Source organism: Theropithecus gelada, chromosome 15 (assembly GCF_003255815.1).
Source record: "Theropithecus gelada isolate Dixy chromosome 15, Tgel_1.0, whole genome shotgun sequence".
NCBI lineage: Eukaryota > Metazoa > Chordata > Mammalia > Primates > Cercopithecidae > Theropithecus > Theropithecus gelada.
Genome location: NC_037683.1, coordinates 65,787,373 through 65,807,329, shown reverse-complemented (window position 1 = coordinate 65,807,329; position 19,957 = coordinate 65,787,373). Strand labels below are relative to the sequence as shown.

Here is a 19,957-nt window from a genome sequence, read left to right as displayed (position 1 = left end):
TTAAGTGCTGTTGTTGCTAACTCGTAAAGGAAAGATATTTAAGTCCATTGCTTTTTGAAAGGTTAAACAAAGCAACAGCCCAATGTGTCTTGAATTATATAAAATTCTGTAGTACAGTGGAGTGCTATATAATTCATCATTTCTTTACAAATATTTATTTTTTTATTAGTACATTTAGTAAGTGATGACAGTGATCCTACTTTCACACAAGGAATCTTGAGTTGTGCATTCTTCAATTTTTGATGTTGAAAGTATATCCTTAAATAATACTGAAGCTCTTATTGGACTTCAATATAAGTAGAAAACAACCATTTAAGTATATTAAAGTAACTTACTGACTTTATGGGGTTTGATAAATAAGAGAAATGTTGGTTTTACATTTCCATGGTGATTTACCAGTTAGTAGATTTTATGGAAAATCTGAAGACATTGTTACTAATACTACTGTAGTACAGAGTTTAGAAGAAGGTTTTAGGTTCAGAAGAAGGGCTCACATTTTGGCATAAACCTATTTACTAGTTCCATGACTTTGGGGAAATAACTTCTCTGATTCTTAGTTTTCTCATGTAAAACAGGAATGGTGATAGTATATACCTCACTGGATTATAAAGAATCAAATAAACTGATGTAATTATAAAATGCATGAGTTATAATGATAATAATGGTACTTAGTTGTTACTCAAGTAATTTTTCCTGCTAGTGATTGTAGGAGAAATAACAGCAGTTATAATGGCCAGCATTTGTTGAATAGTTACAATGTGAGAGGCACTGTCCTACGTGTACAGGAAAATATGTGGAACACTCCCCATAGCAAACATTTGCTGTCCAGAATTTTTTCCCCCATGGACGTGTTTCTAAAATTAAGATAGAAATCAGTAGTAAAATACTTAATGCACAAAAAGTCATCCAATGAATAAATTTTAAGAAAACACTCAAAACTTTGTTTTATTTACATTTAAGTCTAAAATAACCTAAATTTATTTCCCCAATTTTAAATTTGACCTTCAGATTCTCTTAAATAATTGAATTTTATTGAGTTGGCATTTGATTTACTTTTATTAAAAATAGTTAATATGTAACATTCACGTTAAATAATGGCCATTTAAATTTTGTAGTACAGTGAAAATATTAATGTAAGAGTATTTTAATTATTAACAGGCTTATTTACCCTATTATTCAATTATATCACCAAAACAATTCTCGAAGTTGAAAGATTTTTCCAATCGTTTTTTATTTAAATGTTAGAAACCCAACTATATGAAGCCCTTTATAAATTATTCACATTTTTTCAAATTCTTAGACATTTGTTTTAGGTAATTCTCAAATGATTTTAAAACAGCATTTAAATTCTAAATGATAGTTTTTACAACTTAAGTCATAGCTTGACTCATTTAAAATATTGCCAGGGAATTCAGCAACTTTTTGGACCTCCACATAGCTGGGGTTGTTAGCTCTGCCAAGTTTTTGAGTATGCTATAGCTGGTATGGTCCAACAGAAGGGCCCATGTGTATTCTGTCCCCTTGTGTTTCTTAGGTATTTGCTAAGAGAATGTAGAGGTCGTATAAGAGCTGATTTTGTTATAGCAGCATCATGATGGTTGTCATTTGCAGGTAGTTCTGTGTCTTGAGGTCTGCAGTGCAGCCAAATGCAGTTTGCTTTATACTCTGAGAAAACATTACTGCCACATTATTGCTTACATGCCGTGTGTCACAGTAAATCTAGCTACCACTTGTCTGTTTTGTACTTTTCTGAGTATATTTTCCAGTTGAGAGGGTTTTTGTGGTTCTCTTTACTATCCTCCTTTTTTTTTGTCATTTAAAATGTGTTTTAAGTATTTCTTTCCCACCTTACTTCACTGTTATCTAATATGTTTAATCTATCACAAAGAATTTTGTGCTTTATATGTGAGGCTTAGAACAAATAGCATTCAGTATATTTTGAATACTTTTGTGAAGTTCTTTTTATTCCGTATTTTATTATTGATCACTTTCAGTTAGTTTACTGGGAAGAATTAGCTTTTTTATTTTATATTGACACCATTTAGGAAGACATTTTCAAAGGCCTATGTGAGAATAAGGTACAGATAATCATGAGGCATTATACAACAAAATCTTATAGGATACTTGGAAATTTTTAAGGTGAGTTTTCATTGCCCATTCGCCCCATTTGTTGTTAATCATCTGTCACATGGCCTATTTATAAAAGTAACGTGTTTTATACTTTTCTTTGTTAAAATTTCCTTTTATCTTTTTCAAGTGTGATAAAATAATTTAAAAAATTATACATATTTGTGTGTATATATGTAAGTAAATACATGAGGTAGAAATAGTATAGACCCTCATAAGTTATCATATATAGGTGGAGATTTAAAGAACGCTCTGTAATGACATTACATGTAGAAGTGTGATTATTATATTAACCATGCCTTTTACATTTGTGTAGTCCTTTACTGTTTATAGGATACCTTCACATCTGTTGTCTTACTAGACATGTGAGTTCTAACTAGGACTGCCATTTATTTAACCCTGAAAGTGGGTAAGTTATTTGAGCTTCCGCTTCAGTTTATTAATATGTCACCTACGTTATGTGTAGGTATTACTAGAAAACAATAAAAGATAGTATCCCTAAGGAAGATTACTTTAAATTACATAACTTTGTAGTTAAATTCCTCATATAAAATATAGGATACGAAGATCGAAATTTATTCAAATATAAACTGTACTATATACCAACATCTTTTATTATTGTATTTTTATTGTAAATTATCTAATTTTTTGTGGTTTTTTTCTTTTTTTATTTGAGATGGAGTCCCACTCTGTCGCCCAGGCTGGAGTGCAGTGGCGCAATCTCTGCTCACTGCAAGCTCCGCTACCTCCCAGGTTCACACCATTCTCCTGCCTTAGCCTCCAGAGTAGCTGGGACTACAGGTGCCTGCCACCACACCTGGCTAATTTTTTTTTTGTATTTTTAGTAGAGACGGGATTTCACCGTGTTAGCTAGGATGGTCTCGATCTCCCGACCTCGTGATCTGCCTGCCTCAGCCTCCCAAAGTGCTGGGATTACAGGCATGAGCCACCGTGCCCGGCCCTAATTGTTTTATCTTACAGATTTTCGGTCTTTATTATAAAATATATTATTCTTTAGTTTCATTCCTAACTTGCTTACCCAGCCCTTTTGTAAATTTGGGTGTTATATCATTTTATGTTTATAGTTTCTGTGACAACCTGTACAGTTTGATCCACCTAGCAATTATGTAATTAATTATTTTAATGTAATTTTTTAGTTATTGTAACAGTAGGGCTGAAAATAGCCTTATTTCCTTTTTAAACATTAATTTTACTAAGCTTTTTAACTAAATGTATTGTAATCTAGAGATGTTTATTTAAAGAAACAGTCAGACAGCAATAAGTTTATTTTTCTTTAAATATTCTATTTTTTCCCCTGACTCAGGAAATGTAGCCTAGTTCTTATAACACTTGTGTTGTTGTCTTTCCTTTCATTTTGTATGACTAACTTTTTATACCAAATTGAATAAGCCATTAGCTTTTAGTGTGTAGGAATGTAGATCCATAGATATTTCCCATTAGACAAAAGAAAATCTATAAAAGCAATATCCCCTGGGGCTTGGTCTTCCTAGCGGCCTAATGGTCTAAAGCACTGCTATACTGTACCCTTATGAGAAAGAACTATGTTGGATGATTCGCTTGGCATCCAGAAATCTTAGTTGAAGAGATATGCATACTCTTTAAGATAACTTTAATGTTTGTACTGTACCACATTTATTAATTAAATATTCCAATTGAGGGAATTCATTTCATAAATTTTTTATTTCAAAAACCATTTCTAAACAGAATGATACACTTTGTATCTCTTATGCAGTTTTCAACTAGAGTTTGCTGAAACAATGAGAGAGACTGTATTTAGATAGCCACATTGTTTTGATAAGGTTTTTTTTTTTTTTCTAAAGAATTTTACTTTAAAAAAGACCTCCATTGGTGATAGTTATACAACTCTATGAATACGTGCTGAATTGTGCACTTTAAAAGAGTGAATTGTTTAGTATGTGGATTATATCTCAATAAAGCTGTTATTTTAAAAAATTTTCATTGCACAAAATGTTTTCATAGGTGTGAAGTAATAGAATTTCAATTTATTTTATAATTAATTAAAACTATTACCTTAATAAACATTTGAAGCTTTAGAAATATAAAATTATGTTTGACTTAAAATAATTTTTGCTGTTATTCAATAGTAACACATGCTTATTATAGAAACTTCGGAAACTATGGATAAGAAAAAATACATTTAAAAAATGTGTGGGTCATTTAATTTTCACATCTACCATGTATTCTATTCCTAAGCTTTTCCTATACTTGACTACTTCCTTTGTATCCATACTTTTCTTGCCAGCTTTTATTAATAGTAAATAACTTTTCATGATCATTTCGGGAAACAATAAAATGTTAGTATTTTCTTATAGGAGTAGTTAAGTGAAAGCATTGTTTTTTTTCCTTAACAGAGAAAATGAAGGTAAGCAATGACATCATTATCTAAAAAGAAATGCAATAAAGATATTATATAATAGCTTTTGAAATACAGTCATTTTGGAATACCATTGTAAAAATTCACTTTAAAACATTTTGGATTTAAAATGAAAACTGGAAATCTTTGATAAATAATATTTTGACATTGGTTCTTGTGTAGGTAGAATATTTTTTTCTGCTCTTTAAAAGACTCTTGTTATCATATCTAGCCTTAACTTTCTAACAGCTAAAATTGTTCACAACACTGTTTAAAGATAAATTCATATCAGGCTTTGAATTTTTTTTCTTGGTAAATATTAAGACCTGAGTACAAAATGAGGGCTGTATTGTGGATTAAGTGAAATATCTCAAGGCTGTGCTGTTCTGATAACTGAACCTGAAGTGACCTTTCTCAGACACAATTACAGAGCTGTATGTTTTTCCTTTAATTTCATCAGGGGTTTAATTAGTATACAAATAAAACTTCCCTTATCTTCCTTTCTACCTAATTGGCTTGTCTTCACTTATATATGAAGTATGTGAAAGTGGGCTGTAATTAGGGTGACCGTGTTAACCTTTTTTCCTCAAATGTACTGTTGCTTAAAGGCCTCAAGGCCTAAAAACAGTGCTTTGGATTATTGCTTTGCAATCACTATGGCTGTCCCATAGGTTTTCTCATGAGCAGAAGGGCTTTGGGTGCTGCAGGTTCCCACTGCTTAACAGGATCTTCATTCTTCTCCCCACTAAATGTTTATTGATTATCTCGCTGTTCCAGGCTCAGCCTCCAACAACTTAATATCAGGTGACAGTCAGGAGAGTTCTCCAAGTAATTAGAGTTGAGCATTGGGGGAACAATTAGGAGCAGAGTTATTAAACTTGATTTATCCTATTCTCTCCTGAACAGTTTCTTGGATATCAGAACATCACACTTTCACAATCTACCCTGGTTGAGAAATTAGTGGCTAACCTGCTGCTTATCATTGTTGCCTTGCTGCCTAGAGGCGCACCCTCTTGGTTTCAGTCATTCAGTTGGAAATATTAGAGTCCATAAAGTTTATCATGGGTTTTAATTAGATCAATCTGAACAGGAGAAAAGAAAAGCTGAATTTAAAATTATATGTGATATATGGATATATATTTGTAAATATATATGTGATATGTACATATATATGTACTCAAATGTATTTTTCTTTAAAGCTCAGTGTTAGGATTTTTAAATATTCTGTTTTTGTTATTTAAAAAAGGTTAGGTATTAGGGAAAAGATATATTCTTGAATTGTGGTTTATGTCTTGGTGTTTTATACCCATCCCCATCAATCTTAGGGCCCACTGATATATTTCATGATGTCATTCTCCTCTTTTCAAATGAGAATTCTATAAGTTATGATCTTTTTTTCCAAAAAACTATATTATCTTTTTGTTTTCATACTCAAGGAAGTGTAAATTATATCACTTTGTTTATATCACTTTTTGTTTCTTTTCTATGTCCTTGAAATAGTGTAAGCTTTAGAAGAGTTTGGTGACTCCTGTCGTTTGCCCCTGAGACATGAAAATGAAAGAATGGAAACGAGAAGATTTAGCTATGTAATAGAAATTCTAATGTTATGAGTTATATGTTCTTTGAAAGGATATGATAGGATGGTTGAACAGTCAAGTGTGGGTTTCAAAGTCATGGATTCCCTCAGATTGGATCAGCAAGCTTCAGTCTGGATAAGGTTAGAGATAATATACTGAATGCTGGATAGTCCCCTCACAAATATGCACCTCTAGTCATAAGAGTTACTGAGCAGAAGAATTTGAATGGATTGGCACAAGTGTATTGTTTTTGTTGGAAGAATTCAAGCTTTATCCATAACTGGTGGTGGACCATTAGTTTGATCTTCATATTTGAAAAATTGGTTTTTTTTGTTACTTGAAAGATGTCAGAAATGCTGACTTTAAAAGGAACTCAAAAGGATTTTACTTTTTTAAATAAAGAAAGTGCATGATGCTTTAGTGCATTTATCTTAGCATTGGCGCAAAATTAGTAGGTTTAGTGTGGTTTTAAAAATTTATTCTTTGCCATGTTTTTAAAGTTAGTTTGAATCAGTGACTATTTCTGTGGTGCAACGTGTGTGAAGATCTGTTAATAGTGAAGATTTAAAACAAAATACAATGTCTCATAAGTGGTCATAATTTGTTTAATTTTTTGATTTATATTTGTTTGACAGTAACTTGACTATTTGAAAAGTGAATTTTAAAACTTTTAATGTTTTAAAATACCTGGTTTGACTGATGATGGCTTTCAATTCACCAGCAGTTAGAGGGAATTGATTGGTTTAGCATGTACACAGCTTAAGTTTTTATACTATTCATTTTTTTAATACTACCCTTGTGAATGCACTGAAAGAATACTGTTAGAAGAGTTTTACACATGAAATTATAACATTTTTGTTTATTCTTTACTAGGTTTTTGAAGCACAGTGTGGGTGTTAATGTGTGGCTAAACTGAGCAAGAAGAAAAAATTATGTGTATGCAGTCAATTATTTAGCTCACCATCCAACAAATTTAATCAAAAACTGTTTGATAAGCTTACTCTAGAAATTTTTTAGGCAAAGCAGTAAGAAGATTTTTAGTGTTAAGTGATCCTCTGATCCCTGTACTATTTTGCATCCTAGAATTTTAAGTGAGGTCTAGAAAATACTTCTCTCAATTGTGAGCTTCTGATTCTAAGCCTGCAATATAAAGTTGCGCAATTGCATCTTGAAATTTTTGCGCTAATATTTCAAATTAAAGTAGATAGCAAATATAAATCAACAGATTTTGTACTTCTGTGACTAAGAAAATATTTATAGAACACAAATAATTCTGAATGCAAGTATTATTTATAACTTTATTAGTTAAAACATGTTGATCCTATTTGTGTTGCGATCCTTGATGTAAGAGTTATTTACTGGGAAGCAAGTGAATTTTATTTTGGAGTCCAATTTGTTTGTTTGCTGAAATGTCTGTAGCCACCTAACTATGTATTTATAAAGACAGTGGTGGTACTGTTTCATCTTGGGTTTACCATTTTCTTATAGATATCCTGGTCTATCATTTTCTCAATCACATGCATAGTTTGGGCATATGATAGTTCTTAACTCTAGTTCTATTTAGAATAAAATTGACTCTAAATTTCATGTGCTTTCCACCCTGAAAACTTTATTTTTTCATCATTAAAAGAAAGTACAACTTGAGATTTTTATAATCAGATTATTTTTAGTAAGAATACAATTTATTTGCCTTGCAGTATTTTAAAAAATAAAATGGCACTGTATTTTGTAACCAAACATTTTCCAAAATCTTATCAGTTCTATCATTTCTAATTAGTAAGTATATAAAATTTTTGCAGAAAATTTGTTAAACTTTGATGTGTAATGACCCAAGTCTACTTCTCAGTCAGTCTGTATTCTTCTTTGTTTAATAGCCTATGGCATAAATTGAAGTTAATTATCAGGGCTGACAAGTAACTCTGTTTTCTGTCTGCTTGCAGAGTCTCTCCGAGGCAAAGATGGAGCTGAGAAGAAAAGATCAATCTCTGCGTCAGCTCAATAGACATCTTACCCAGCTGGAGCAGGACAAGCGTCGACTAGAGGAGAACATCCATGATGCAGAGAGTGCCCTCCGCATGGCAGCCAAGTGAGCATTTGGACCTTGGGGAGATCACTTAAAACAGACAAAAGATCAATTCTTACTTTCATGCTCCGGGTTTTAGCCCTGGATAATACAGTGTTAGAAAACAAAAGTACAGCTGTCTTTCTTTGAAATTCTCTGATATATCCTCAAAAAAGAAAAACTCTTAACATACTAAATGTATATTTTATTGAGAAACCTCAGAAAAGTATAAGCTTCTATAAAACCTCTAATTATGCTTATTTTGGGCTCCGTTGTAGTGTTACGTGTTAGAAACTATGTTTTATTAATGTGAAATGTAAGACTCTATTTATAAGTTTTTCATAGTATCTTCTGTTATACATTCCTATTCTCTTCTGCCTCACTGTCTCTGAAAGTTTGCTCTGCATATATTATTATATACTAATATTGCAAGTAATATTTCCATAAAGAAATGTTAGCATACAATCAGCATATGTATCATAGCATTTAAAAAATACAATAAAACATTGATCATGAAAACTCATTTAATTTTTATAGCTGTATATTCTAATATTTTAAGTAGAAAAACATACAGTTTTCAGAGTAGACCACTATGTAAATGTGATGAAAATGTCTTTCCTTTTTTTTTGAAACCAGGTAATCAAGTTGACATACATTATGAAGTTCACATTGAACAGTTCTCTTGGGCGTTTTTATTTGTTCCTCATATCAAATTTCATGGAATACTTTAAGACAGTTCTTTGTGCAACAGCGTGGCTTAAAGAAAATCTATTTTCAAGGAATAAAGAAACATCTAATTTTGATAAACTCAGTGTTTTCTAACTTTAGAATTCTGAATTTCTTTACTTGCAAAAATATATGTTTATTAAATATTTTTTGAGAGAAACTTTTAAGCATAAAATATCATCAAATATGAATGTAGTCTTTAAACTACAGAATGTGTATAAATCACTGAATGAGGAATCCGCAATCTTCAGATATTCATAAGCTTTGCCACTGGGTTTGTGACATTGCTCAAACATAATGAAAACATGAATTGACACAAGGCCAAAATATTGGCATATTTGAATAACCACTGAGAGGTTTTTGGGAAATTGTAAAGCAATATAATGATGCACCACCATATAAGGTGTATGTTTTTGTCATTTTTTAAAATATAAGTTTGACTGAATCAGTTTTTTTGTTATTGTTCACTCCCAGTTTCATCATGTCAAATGAGAGGCTTAGCCCAGGTAATTTCCAGTAAGTCTTATAGCACTGAGAAAATTCTGAGATGAATGAAAATAGGCTAATAAAACCTCCAGATTCAAATTGTATTTTCAAAACAGGGCTGCTAATTCAGTATTTTGACATGTCTATGATCTGTGACCATGGGCACATGTTTTTGTAAAACTAAAGAAAGCTAATTTGAAATCTGGAGAACTAATACATTATTTACAGTTTTCAATTTCAATTTACAATTAGATTTTTATCTTCAGTATTTTCATTCAAACTTTTTATTTCATTATGAAGGCTAAATTCAATATACTAGGCTGATAGGAGAAACTAGTAACTTTGCATATTCCTAGACAAGTCACGGAGGAGTTTTCTGTGTAATTATTATAGCATAAAAAGACTGTGTAGAAAGGAAAATACTATTTTGCATAGTATGGTCATTTATTATATATCCCCATCACTAAGATTTTTAAAGTCTTTTTCATTACAAATAGAAGAATGAAGTTTTACCATTTACAGCACATTTTAAATGATCAATAATGTAATTGTAATTTTTTTTTCTTTGTTTTTCACTTTTTTACCTTTTTACTCTCCCCTACCCCGATTTAGGACAGGCAACAAAATTTAAGATATGCGTTAAATGTGGAAATATATCAGTGAATATGGTTAGTTTTTGTACATTTAAAAGGAGGACAATGAATTAAAAATCAAAATTTAAAAAGGTAAAATAAATTAAAAAAATAAAAGGAGAACAATGATATCAGACCCTTATTTTTTAATACTAGTGACTTACACTAAAATGTGTAACAGTTGTAGTAAGGTTTGAGTTTTACTAACACTTAATCTTTCTTTTATTTTTTCTAGAGACAAAGAATGTGTTGCAAATCACATGAGAGCAATAGAAAATATGCTTCACAAGGTACTGTAATTTTTCTTTAATATTGTTCAATTTGTATCATGACACCTAGTCATTATTTTTATTAGCCACAAAGTTCTTTAATTCATTTTGTAACTTAAAAAAATAAATTAACAAAAAGATGCTATGCAGATGACTGGAAATTTCCATTACATAGTGCTATATTGCATGCTTTTTTCAGAATTCACTTTATATATTTAATAAGACTATGAAAATAGTGGTTTCCCCAAACTGGTGTAATTGTACTTGGAATTATTTGCGGTCTTTGCTGAACAAAGCAGAGGTCATTAAGATTCTTATATGTCTCATAATGATAAAATGTTTGACCACACTGTCTAACCTCTTACCACTCTTAAACCAACAGTCCTATATATATATATATGTATGGAGAGAAACATGTATTTTATTTAGTAATACTCATATATGTAAACTAGGTAGTAATGTTATTCAAATTGAAATTTTCTTTCTTACTTGTAAGAATATATTCTTAAAGTAGAAATTTAATTATTTAATATATTCTATTGTTTTCAAATTTGATTACTCCTGTATGATAAACTCTGAGTGTTAATTTGCAGTGATGAACAGCATAATAAAAGTATTATGATATTTGTAAAAACATAATATATTTACTGACCATGTGTTTTGTTAGCACTCCACTCTGCACTGAAAGATATGTTCATTATTTCATCATTCAAAAGCAGAGAAACATTATTTATGTGTTTCTGCTACTGTCTGATAGGCAAATTATTGGAAATGCAAACATTAAGTACTTTAAAGATACATGGAGTTTATGAATGAATCATATTTAGAATAACCTTGTAAATCAGTTTTTTATATAATATCATTTTATAAGTCACTTAAAATACCCTAAAACTAACTTTTTGAAGGGCATATTAAATAAAAATTAGCAAACTAATAGTTAATGCATTTTAACATTTTAAAAACAACGGGCCCCTGTATTCTTTTATATTTTGAAAGTGACCAGCATTATTTCATGTCAACAAAAGTATTTTGGAAAAGAAAAATTATCTGAGTGCTATTTCCTAAGCTTCTTTGAAACTATGATTTCTCCCCCTTCCCATTTAAAAAAGTTTAGCTAGTCAGTATAGTTTAAATATAGTCACATTAAATTTATATGTGCCACAAATCTGTAATTTAGATTTGCAGTGAAAGAGACATCTTTGGTATTTTTTTTGAACTTGGTAGATAGAAAAGCCAATTACGTCATATACATGGCACACCCTTTTATATAGTTAATGTTGACTTTGAAATCCAGTTGGTTTTTTCATCATCCCAGTTGGAGGAAAAAAAAGTTAGACAGCAGCTAACTTGGGGAATGAACTTTGACATCAGGGAAAAACCATCACCAACATGAAATGTAAATGTTGTACCTTCTTCTTTTCTTATGAAAATGGCAAAATATATCATTTAAATATGATAAAGACTGATTGCAACAGGATGATTAGAATCATACAGTTCTTCAGTTGTAGTTCATCTTTTGATTTTTGTGTCATACGGAAAGAAAGCGGTCTGTAAAGCTGGTCTATAGCCATTGTAGATTTACTTTTGCTTTATGGCTTTTTCTCTCTTCAGATTTAGTAGTTAATTATTTTGATTTATGTCTTTAGAAAATTCTATTAATATAGTGGTTTTAAAATTATCAATTACTTTTCAAGCTTGAAGTGAAAACTTAGGAAAGATAATTGGAGATAATTCTCTTTTCTGTGAGGTATGAGTGAGAATGAATGAGTGATAAGGAGGTGGCCCAGAGAGTCCTCTGAAGGTCTCAGGAAGATGCACGCCCACCTGTCTTCATGCCGGAGTTCAATAGGTTTATTTTTCTGGCTGCCTTGGACTTTCCATTGGCATTTTGCTGTCTTTGATGAAACAAAGAGTAGTGTGGAAGGAGGGTCCAGGCTCTTTCACAGGATGGTAAAAATCAATATGGATACATCCAAACTCTTTAGCAAAGTTTACTGTGCATAGTAAAATAGTATGACTATTTATATTTCTTACTGTTTTAAACATATGTGTTTTCAAGGTTGGTACCATTCATTCTAGAATAAAACTAAGTCTTACCCACTGAGTTGAATTTTAATAGTAACTTCTGACACTAATCAAATAGAAGAAAGAACTTGTTTTCCTGCAGACATCATTTCTTTTCTTGGATGTTAAGGAACTTACCTGAACATATTTGTTTTTAGGAAAAACAATTACATTTGGTTTATACTTGTTAGCTTTTAAGCAACACATTTCATTCAGCTTTTCAAATACTACAACTGTATTACACAGAACAGTTGGTTAGATATTATTTTCAAAATTCCATTTGGGACTGGTAACTATTTAATAAGGAAGGTCAGTCATTTCAGTTAAAAAACATAGTTTTTTTCCAAAGAAATGTAAGTTTTATATTAATTTCATTTAGATATATATTTTTATGCCCATTTTTAATGTAGGTCAGAACTTAATTTTATAATACACTGTTTTGGGTGGGCCAATTTCAAGGTATTGGAGATAAGAAACATAAGAACAAGAAGAAACAAAATCATCATAACTTTTCATGAGTTGCATTTTTAAAAACACACCCTTCTCTCTTGAGTTGAAATTTTGGCTGCTTTTTATTTTTTTGGAAAATCCAAAACTGTTGAACTTGTTTTGAAAAAACTCTCCAGCTTAACCATTTTAAAGTGCACAGTTCAGTGGCTTTCAGTATGTGCACCCATCACAGCTAATTCTGGAACATATGCATCGCTCCAAAAGAAACCCAGTACCCAAGAAGCAATTATTTCTTATATCCCTTTCCCCTACATCCTGGCAAACACTCACCTGCCTTCTGTCTCTATGGATTTTCCTGTTCTGGACATTTCATGTAAATGGAATAATACAATATGTGGTTTTAGATGTCTGGCTTCTTTCATTTAGTATAATTTATTCAAAGGTCATTCATGTTGTGGCATTTATTGATACATCATTCCCTTTTATGGCTGAATAATATGCCATTGTATAGTTATACCACATTTTGTTTAGGCATTCATCAGCTGATGGACACTGGATTGTTTCCTCTTCTTGGTTATTATGAATAGTGAATGCTGTTGTGAAATTTTGTGTAAAAATTTTTGTTTGAAGGTCTGTTTTCACTTCTCTTAGGTATGTAGCTAGCAGTGGAACTGCTGAATCATATAACAATACTTTGATAACTTTTTGAGGAACCACAAAACTGTTTTCCACAGTGACTGCACCATTTTAAATCTGCACCATTGTGGATAAGCATTCTAATTTTTCCACATCCTTGCTCACACTTGTTAGTTTCAATTTTTGTTAATGGCCATCCTAGTGGCTATTATATAGTATCTCACTGTGGTTTTTGATTTGCATTTTCCTAATGACTAACAATGTTGAACATGTTTTCATGTGATTATTGATCATTTGTCTTCTTTGGAGAAATGTCTCCTCACATCCTTTGCCCATTTTTAAATCAGGTTGATTGTCTTTTTGTTGTTGAGTTTTAAGAGTTCTTTGCATATTCTGGATACTAGAATCTTGTTATATATATGATTTGAAAACTTTTTCTCCCATCATGTAGGTTGTCTTTTTACCTTATATTTAGATAGTGTCCTTTGGTGAACAGAAGTTTTACAATTTGATGAAATCTAATTTTTTTTTTTCTTGCTGCTGCTTGTGTGTTTGGCATATCTAAGAATCCATGTCCAAATGCAAAGTCATGAAGCTTTCCCCTGTGTTTTATTCTAAGAATTGTATAGTTTTAGCTCTTACATTTAGGTCTTTAGTCCATATAAAATTGATTTTATATATTCTATCATGTAAAGGCCCAACTTCATTCTTTTATATGGCAGTCCCATTATTCCAGCACTATTTGTTGAAAAGACTGTTCTTTTCCCATTGAATGATCATGTTGAATCATTCATATTCCTCTTGAAAATCAGTTGACTATAGATGTATAGGTTTATTTCTGGACTCTAAATTCTATTCCATTGAATTGTATGTCTCTCTTCATATCAGTACCATGAGTTTTGATGACTGTGTTTTCTTTTTTTTTCTTTTTTATTTTTTTTTCCTTTTTTTATTTTTTTATTTTATTTTATTTTATTATTATACTTTAAGTTCTAGGGTACATGTGCATAACGTGCAGGTTTGTTACATATGTATACTTGTGTCATGTTGCTGTGCTGCACCCATCAACTCGTCATTTACATCAGGTATAACTCCCAATGCAATCCCTCCCCCCTCCCCCCTCCCCCCTCCACATGATAGGCCCCGGTGTGTGATGTTCCCCTTCCCGAGTCCAAGTGATCTCATTGTTCAGTTCCCACCTATGAGTGAGAACATGCGGTGTTTGGTTTTCTGTTCTTGTGATAGTTTGCTAAGAATGATGGTTTCCAGCTGCATCCATGTCCCTACAAAGGACACAAACTCATCCTTTTTTATGGCTGCATAGTATTCCATGGTGTATATGTGCCACATTTTCTTAATCCAGTCTGTCACTGATGGACATTTGGGTTGATTCCAAGTCTTTGCTATTGAATAGTGCCGCAATAAACATACGTGTGCATGTGTCTTTATAGCAGCATGATTTATAATCCTTTGAGTATATACCCAGTAATGGGATGGCTGGGTCATATGGTACATCTAGTTCTAGATCCTTGAGGAATCGCCATACTGTTTTCCATAATGGTTGAACTAGTTTACAATCCCACCAACAGTGTAAAAGTGTTCCTATTTCTCCACATCCTCTCCAGCACCTGTTGTTTCCTGACTTTTGAATGATCGCCATTCTAACTGGTGTGAGATGGTATCTCATTGTGGTTTTGATTTGCATTTCTCTGATGGCCAGTGATGATGAGCATTTTTTCATGTGTCTGTTGGCTGTATGAATGTCTTCTTTTGAGAAATGTCTGTTCATATCCTTTGCCCACTTTTTGATGGGGTTGTTTGTTTTTTTCTTGTAAATTTGTTGGAGTTCTTTGTAGGTTCTGGATATTAGCCCTTTGTCAGATGAGTAGATTGCAAAAATTTTCTCCCATTCTGTAGGTTGCCTGTTCACTCTGATGGTAGTTTCTTTTGCTGTGCAGAAGCTCTTTAGTTTAATGAGATCCCATTTGTCAATTTTGGCTTTTGCTGCCGTTGCTTTTGGTGTTTTAGACATGAAGTCTTTGCCCATGCCTATGTCCTGAATGGTACTACCTAGATTTTCCTCTAGGATTTTTATGGTATTAGGTCTAACATTTAAGTCTCTAATCCATCTTGAATTAATTTTGGTATAAGGAGTAAGGAAAGGATCCAGTTTCAGCTTTCTACTTATGGCTAGCCAATTTTCCCAGCACCATTTATTAAATAGGGAATCCTTTCCCCGTTTCTTGTTTCTCTCAGGTTTGTCAAAGATCAGATGGCTGTAGATGTGTGGTATTATTTCTGAGGACTCTGTTCTGTTCCATTGGTCTATATCTCTGTTTTGGTACCAGTACCATGCTGTTTTGGTTACTGTAGGCTTGTAGTATAGTTTGAAGTCAGGTAGCGTGATGCCTCCAGCTTTGTTCTTTTGACTTAGGATTGTCTTGGAGATGCGGGCTCTTTTTGGGTTCCATATGAACTTTAGAGCAGTTTTTTCCAATTCTGTGAAGAAACTCATTGGTAGCTTGATGGGGTTGGCATTGAATCTATAAATAACCTTGGGCAGTATGGCCATTTTCACGATATTGATTCTTCCTATCCATGAGCATGGTATGTTCTTCCATTTGTTTGTGTCCTCTTTTATTTCACTGAGCAGTGGTTTGTAGTTCTCCTTGAAGAGGTCCTTTACATCCCTTGTAAGTTGGATTCCTAGGTCTGCACAGCAAAAGAAACTACCATCAGAGTGAACAGGCAACCTACAGAATGGGAGAACATTTTTGCAATCTACTCATCTGACAAAGGGCTAATATCCAGAACCTACAAAGAACTCAAACAAATTTACAAGAAAAAAACAAACAACCCCATCAAAAAGTGGGCAAAGGATATGAACAGACATTTCTCAAAAGAAGACATTCATACAGCCAACAGACACATGAAAAAATGCTCATCATCACTGGCCATCAGAGAAATGCAAATCAAAACCACAATGAGATACCATCTCACACCAGTTAGAATGGCGATCATTAAAAAGTCAGGAAACAACAGGTGCTGGAGAGGATGTGGAGAAATAGGAACACTTTTACACTGTTGGTGGGATTGTAAACTAGTTCAACCATTATGGAAAACAGTATGGCGATTCCTCAAGGATCTAGAACTAGATGTACCATATGACCCAGCCATCCCATTACTGGGTATATACCCAAAGGATTATAAATTATGCTGCTATAAAGACACATGCACACGTATGTTTATTGCAGCACTATTCACAATAGCAAAGACTTGGAATCAACCCAAATGTCCATCAGTGACAGATTGGATTAAGAAAATGTGGCATATATACACCATGGAATACTATGCAGCCATAAAAAAGGATGAGTTTGTGTCCTTTGTAGGGACATGGATGCAGCTGGAATCCATCATTCTTAGCAAACTATCACAAGAACAGAAAACCAAACACCGCATGTTCTCACTCATAGGTGGGAACTGAACAATGAGATCACTTGGACTCGGGAAGGGGAACATCACACACCGGGGCCTATCATGGGGAGGGGGGAGGGGGGAGGGATTGCATTGGGAGTTATACCTGATGTAAATGATGAGTTGATGGGTGCAGGACACCAACAAGGCACAAGTATACATATGTAACAAACCTGCACGGTATGCACATGTACCCTACAACTTACAGTATAATAATAATAAATAAATTTAAAAAAATAAAAATAAAAAAAATAAAACTACTACAAGAAAACACTGGGGAAACTCTCTAGGAAATTGGTTTGGGCAAAAAATTCTTAAGTAATATCCCACAAGCACAGATAACCAAAGAAAAAATAGACAAATGGGACCACATCAAGTTAAAAAGCTTCCGCACAGCAAAAGAAACAATCAACAAAGTGAAGACACAACCCACTGAAAGGGAGAAAATATTTGTAAACTACCCATCTGACAAGGGATTAATAACCAGAAAATACAAGGAACTCAAACAACTCTACAGGAAAAAAATTTAATAATCTGATTTTAAAATGGGCAAAAGATGTAAATTGTCACTTTTTAAAAGAAGACATACAAATAGCAAACAAATTTGAAAAGGTGCTCAAAATCACTGATCATCAGAGAAATGCAAATCAAAACTGCAATGAGGTATCATCTTACTCCAGTTAAAATGGCTTTTATCCAAAAGACAGGGAGTAACAAATGGATGTACAAGGGAAAAAAAGGAACCCTTGTACGTTGTTGGTGGGAATGTAAATTAGTACAACCACTATGGAGAACAGTTTGGAGGCACCTCAAAAAACTAAAAATAGAGCTACCATATGATCCAGCAATCCCATTGCTGGGTATATGCCCAAAAGAAGGGAAATCGGTGTATTAAAGAGATATCTGCACTCCCACATTTGTCGCAGCTCTGTTCACAATAGCCAAGATTTGGAAGCAACCTAAGTGGCCATCAGTGACAGACTGGATAAAGAAAATGTCAAACATATATACCATGGAATATACCATGCAGCCAAAAAAAGGAATGGGATCACATCCTTTGCAGGGACATGGAAGGAGCTGGAGGCCATTATCCTTAGCAAACTAATACAGGAACAGAAAACCAAATACTACATGTTCTCACTTTTAAGTGGGAGCTAAACAAGAATACATGGTCACTCAGTGGGGAACAATACATACTGTGATCTATCAGAGGGTGCAGGTTGGGAGGAGGGAGAGGATCAGGAAGGACAGCTAATGGAGGCAGGGCTTAATACCTGGGTGATAGGATGATCTGTACAGCAAACCACCATGGCACACATTTACGTAGGTAACAAATCTGCACATTGTGTACATGTACCCCTAAACTTAAAAGTTGAAAATAAAAAATTAATTAAAATTTAAAAATAAAACAAATAAATAAAGTTCAATGAACCTCCAGTAGGAAAAACACAAAGAAACCACACCAACATTTGTCATAATCAAACTTCCAGAAACCAGTAATAAAAAGGAAACCTTACCAAAATCAGACAAAGACACATCAAAAAAAGAAAACTGCAGACCAATATTTATTATGAATATTGAGGCAAAAATCCTCAACAGAATATTAGCAAACCAAATTCAACATTTAAAAAGATCATTCAACATGACCAAGTGGGATTTATCCCAGGGATACGAGGATGGTTCAACACATGCAAATAAATGTGATACACCATATAAACAGAATTAAGGACAAAAACCATATAATCATTTCAATTGATGCTGAAAGAAGCATTTGATAAAATTCAACATCCCTTCAAGATTTTAAAAAACCCTCAAAAAATGGGGATATAAGGAACATACATCAACATAATAAAAGCCATATATGATAGACCCACAGCTAGTATCATACTGAATAAGGAAAAAACTGAAACCCTTTCCTCTAAGATCTGAACATGGCAAGGATGCCTACTTTCACCACTGTTACATGACACAGTACTGGAAGTCCTAGTTCGAGCAATCAAACAAGAGAAAGAAATAAAGGGCCTCCAAATTAGAAAGGAAAAAGTCAAATTATCTTTGTTTGCAGATTATATTATCTTATATTTGGAAAAACCTAGGAACTCCACCAAAAAACTATTAGAACCGATAAACAAATTCACTAAAGCTGCAGGATACAAAATCAGCATTCAAAATTCAGTAGCATTTCCATATGCCAAAAGTAAACAATCTGAAAAAAAAATAAAAAAGTAATCCCATTTATCATAGCCACAAATAAAATAAAATAAAATAAAATAAAATGCCTAGGAATTAACTTAACCAAATAAGTTAATGATCTCCACAATGAAAACTATAAAACAATGATGGAAAGAATGGAAAAGGGTGCAAAACAAAAAAGGAAAGATATTCCATGTTCATGGATTAAAAGAATTAATATTGTTAAAATATCCATACTACCCAAAGGAATTTACAAATCCAATGCAATCCCTATAAAAATACCAATAACATTCTTTATGCAAATAGAAAAAATAATCCTAAAATTTACATGGAACCACAAAAGACCCAGAATAGCCAAACCTATCCTGAGCAAAAAGAACAAAACTGGAGGAATCCTATTACCTGTCCTCATATTATACTACCGCATTTACAGCAACCAAAACAGCATGGTACTGGCATAAAAACAGACACATAGACCAATGGAATGAATACAGAGCCCGGAAACAAATCCACACACCTACAGTGAATTCACTTTCAACAAAGGTGCTAAGAACATAAACTTGGGAACAGATAATTTCTTCAATAAATGGTGTTGGGAAAACTGAATATCCATATGCAGAAGAATGAAACTAGAACCTTATCTCTTGTCATATACAAAAATAAAACCACAATGGATTAAAGACTTAAATCTAACACCTCCAACTATAAAACTACTACAAGAGATCCCATTTGTCAATTTTGGCTTTTGCTGCCATTGCTTTTGGTGTTTTAGACATGAAGTCTTTGCCCATGCCTATGTCCTGAATGGTACTACCTAGGTTTTCCTCTAGGATTTTTATGGTATTAGGTCTAACATTTAAGTCTCT

The 19,957-nt window shown here is 32.7% G+C and overlaps 1 protein-coding gene across 2 annotated transcripts in view; it reads left to right on the top strand.

The window, feature by feature from the left end:
* Positions 1-19,957, top strand: part of CCDC171 (coiled-coil domain containing 171) — a 398,142-nt gene that overhangs the window by 251,693 nt on the left and 126,492 nt on the right. For both annotated transcript variants that reach the window (XM_025359528.1, XM_025359526.1), the window contains 2 exons: positions 8,040-8,185; positions 10,241-10,295. In XM_025359528.1, the coding sequence (XP_025215313.1) occupies positions 8,040-8,185; positions 10,241-10,295 (201 nt within the window). The remainder of the gene's footprint in view (positions 1-8,039; positions 8,186-10,240; positions 10,296-19,957) is intronic.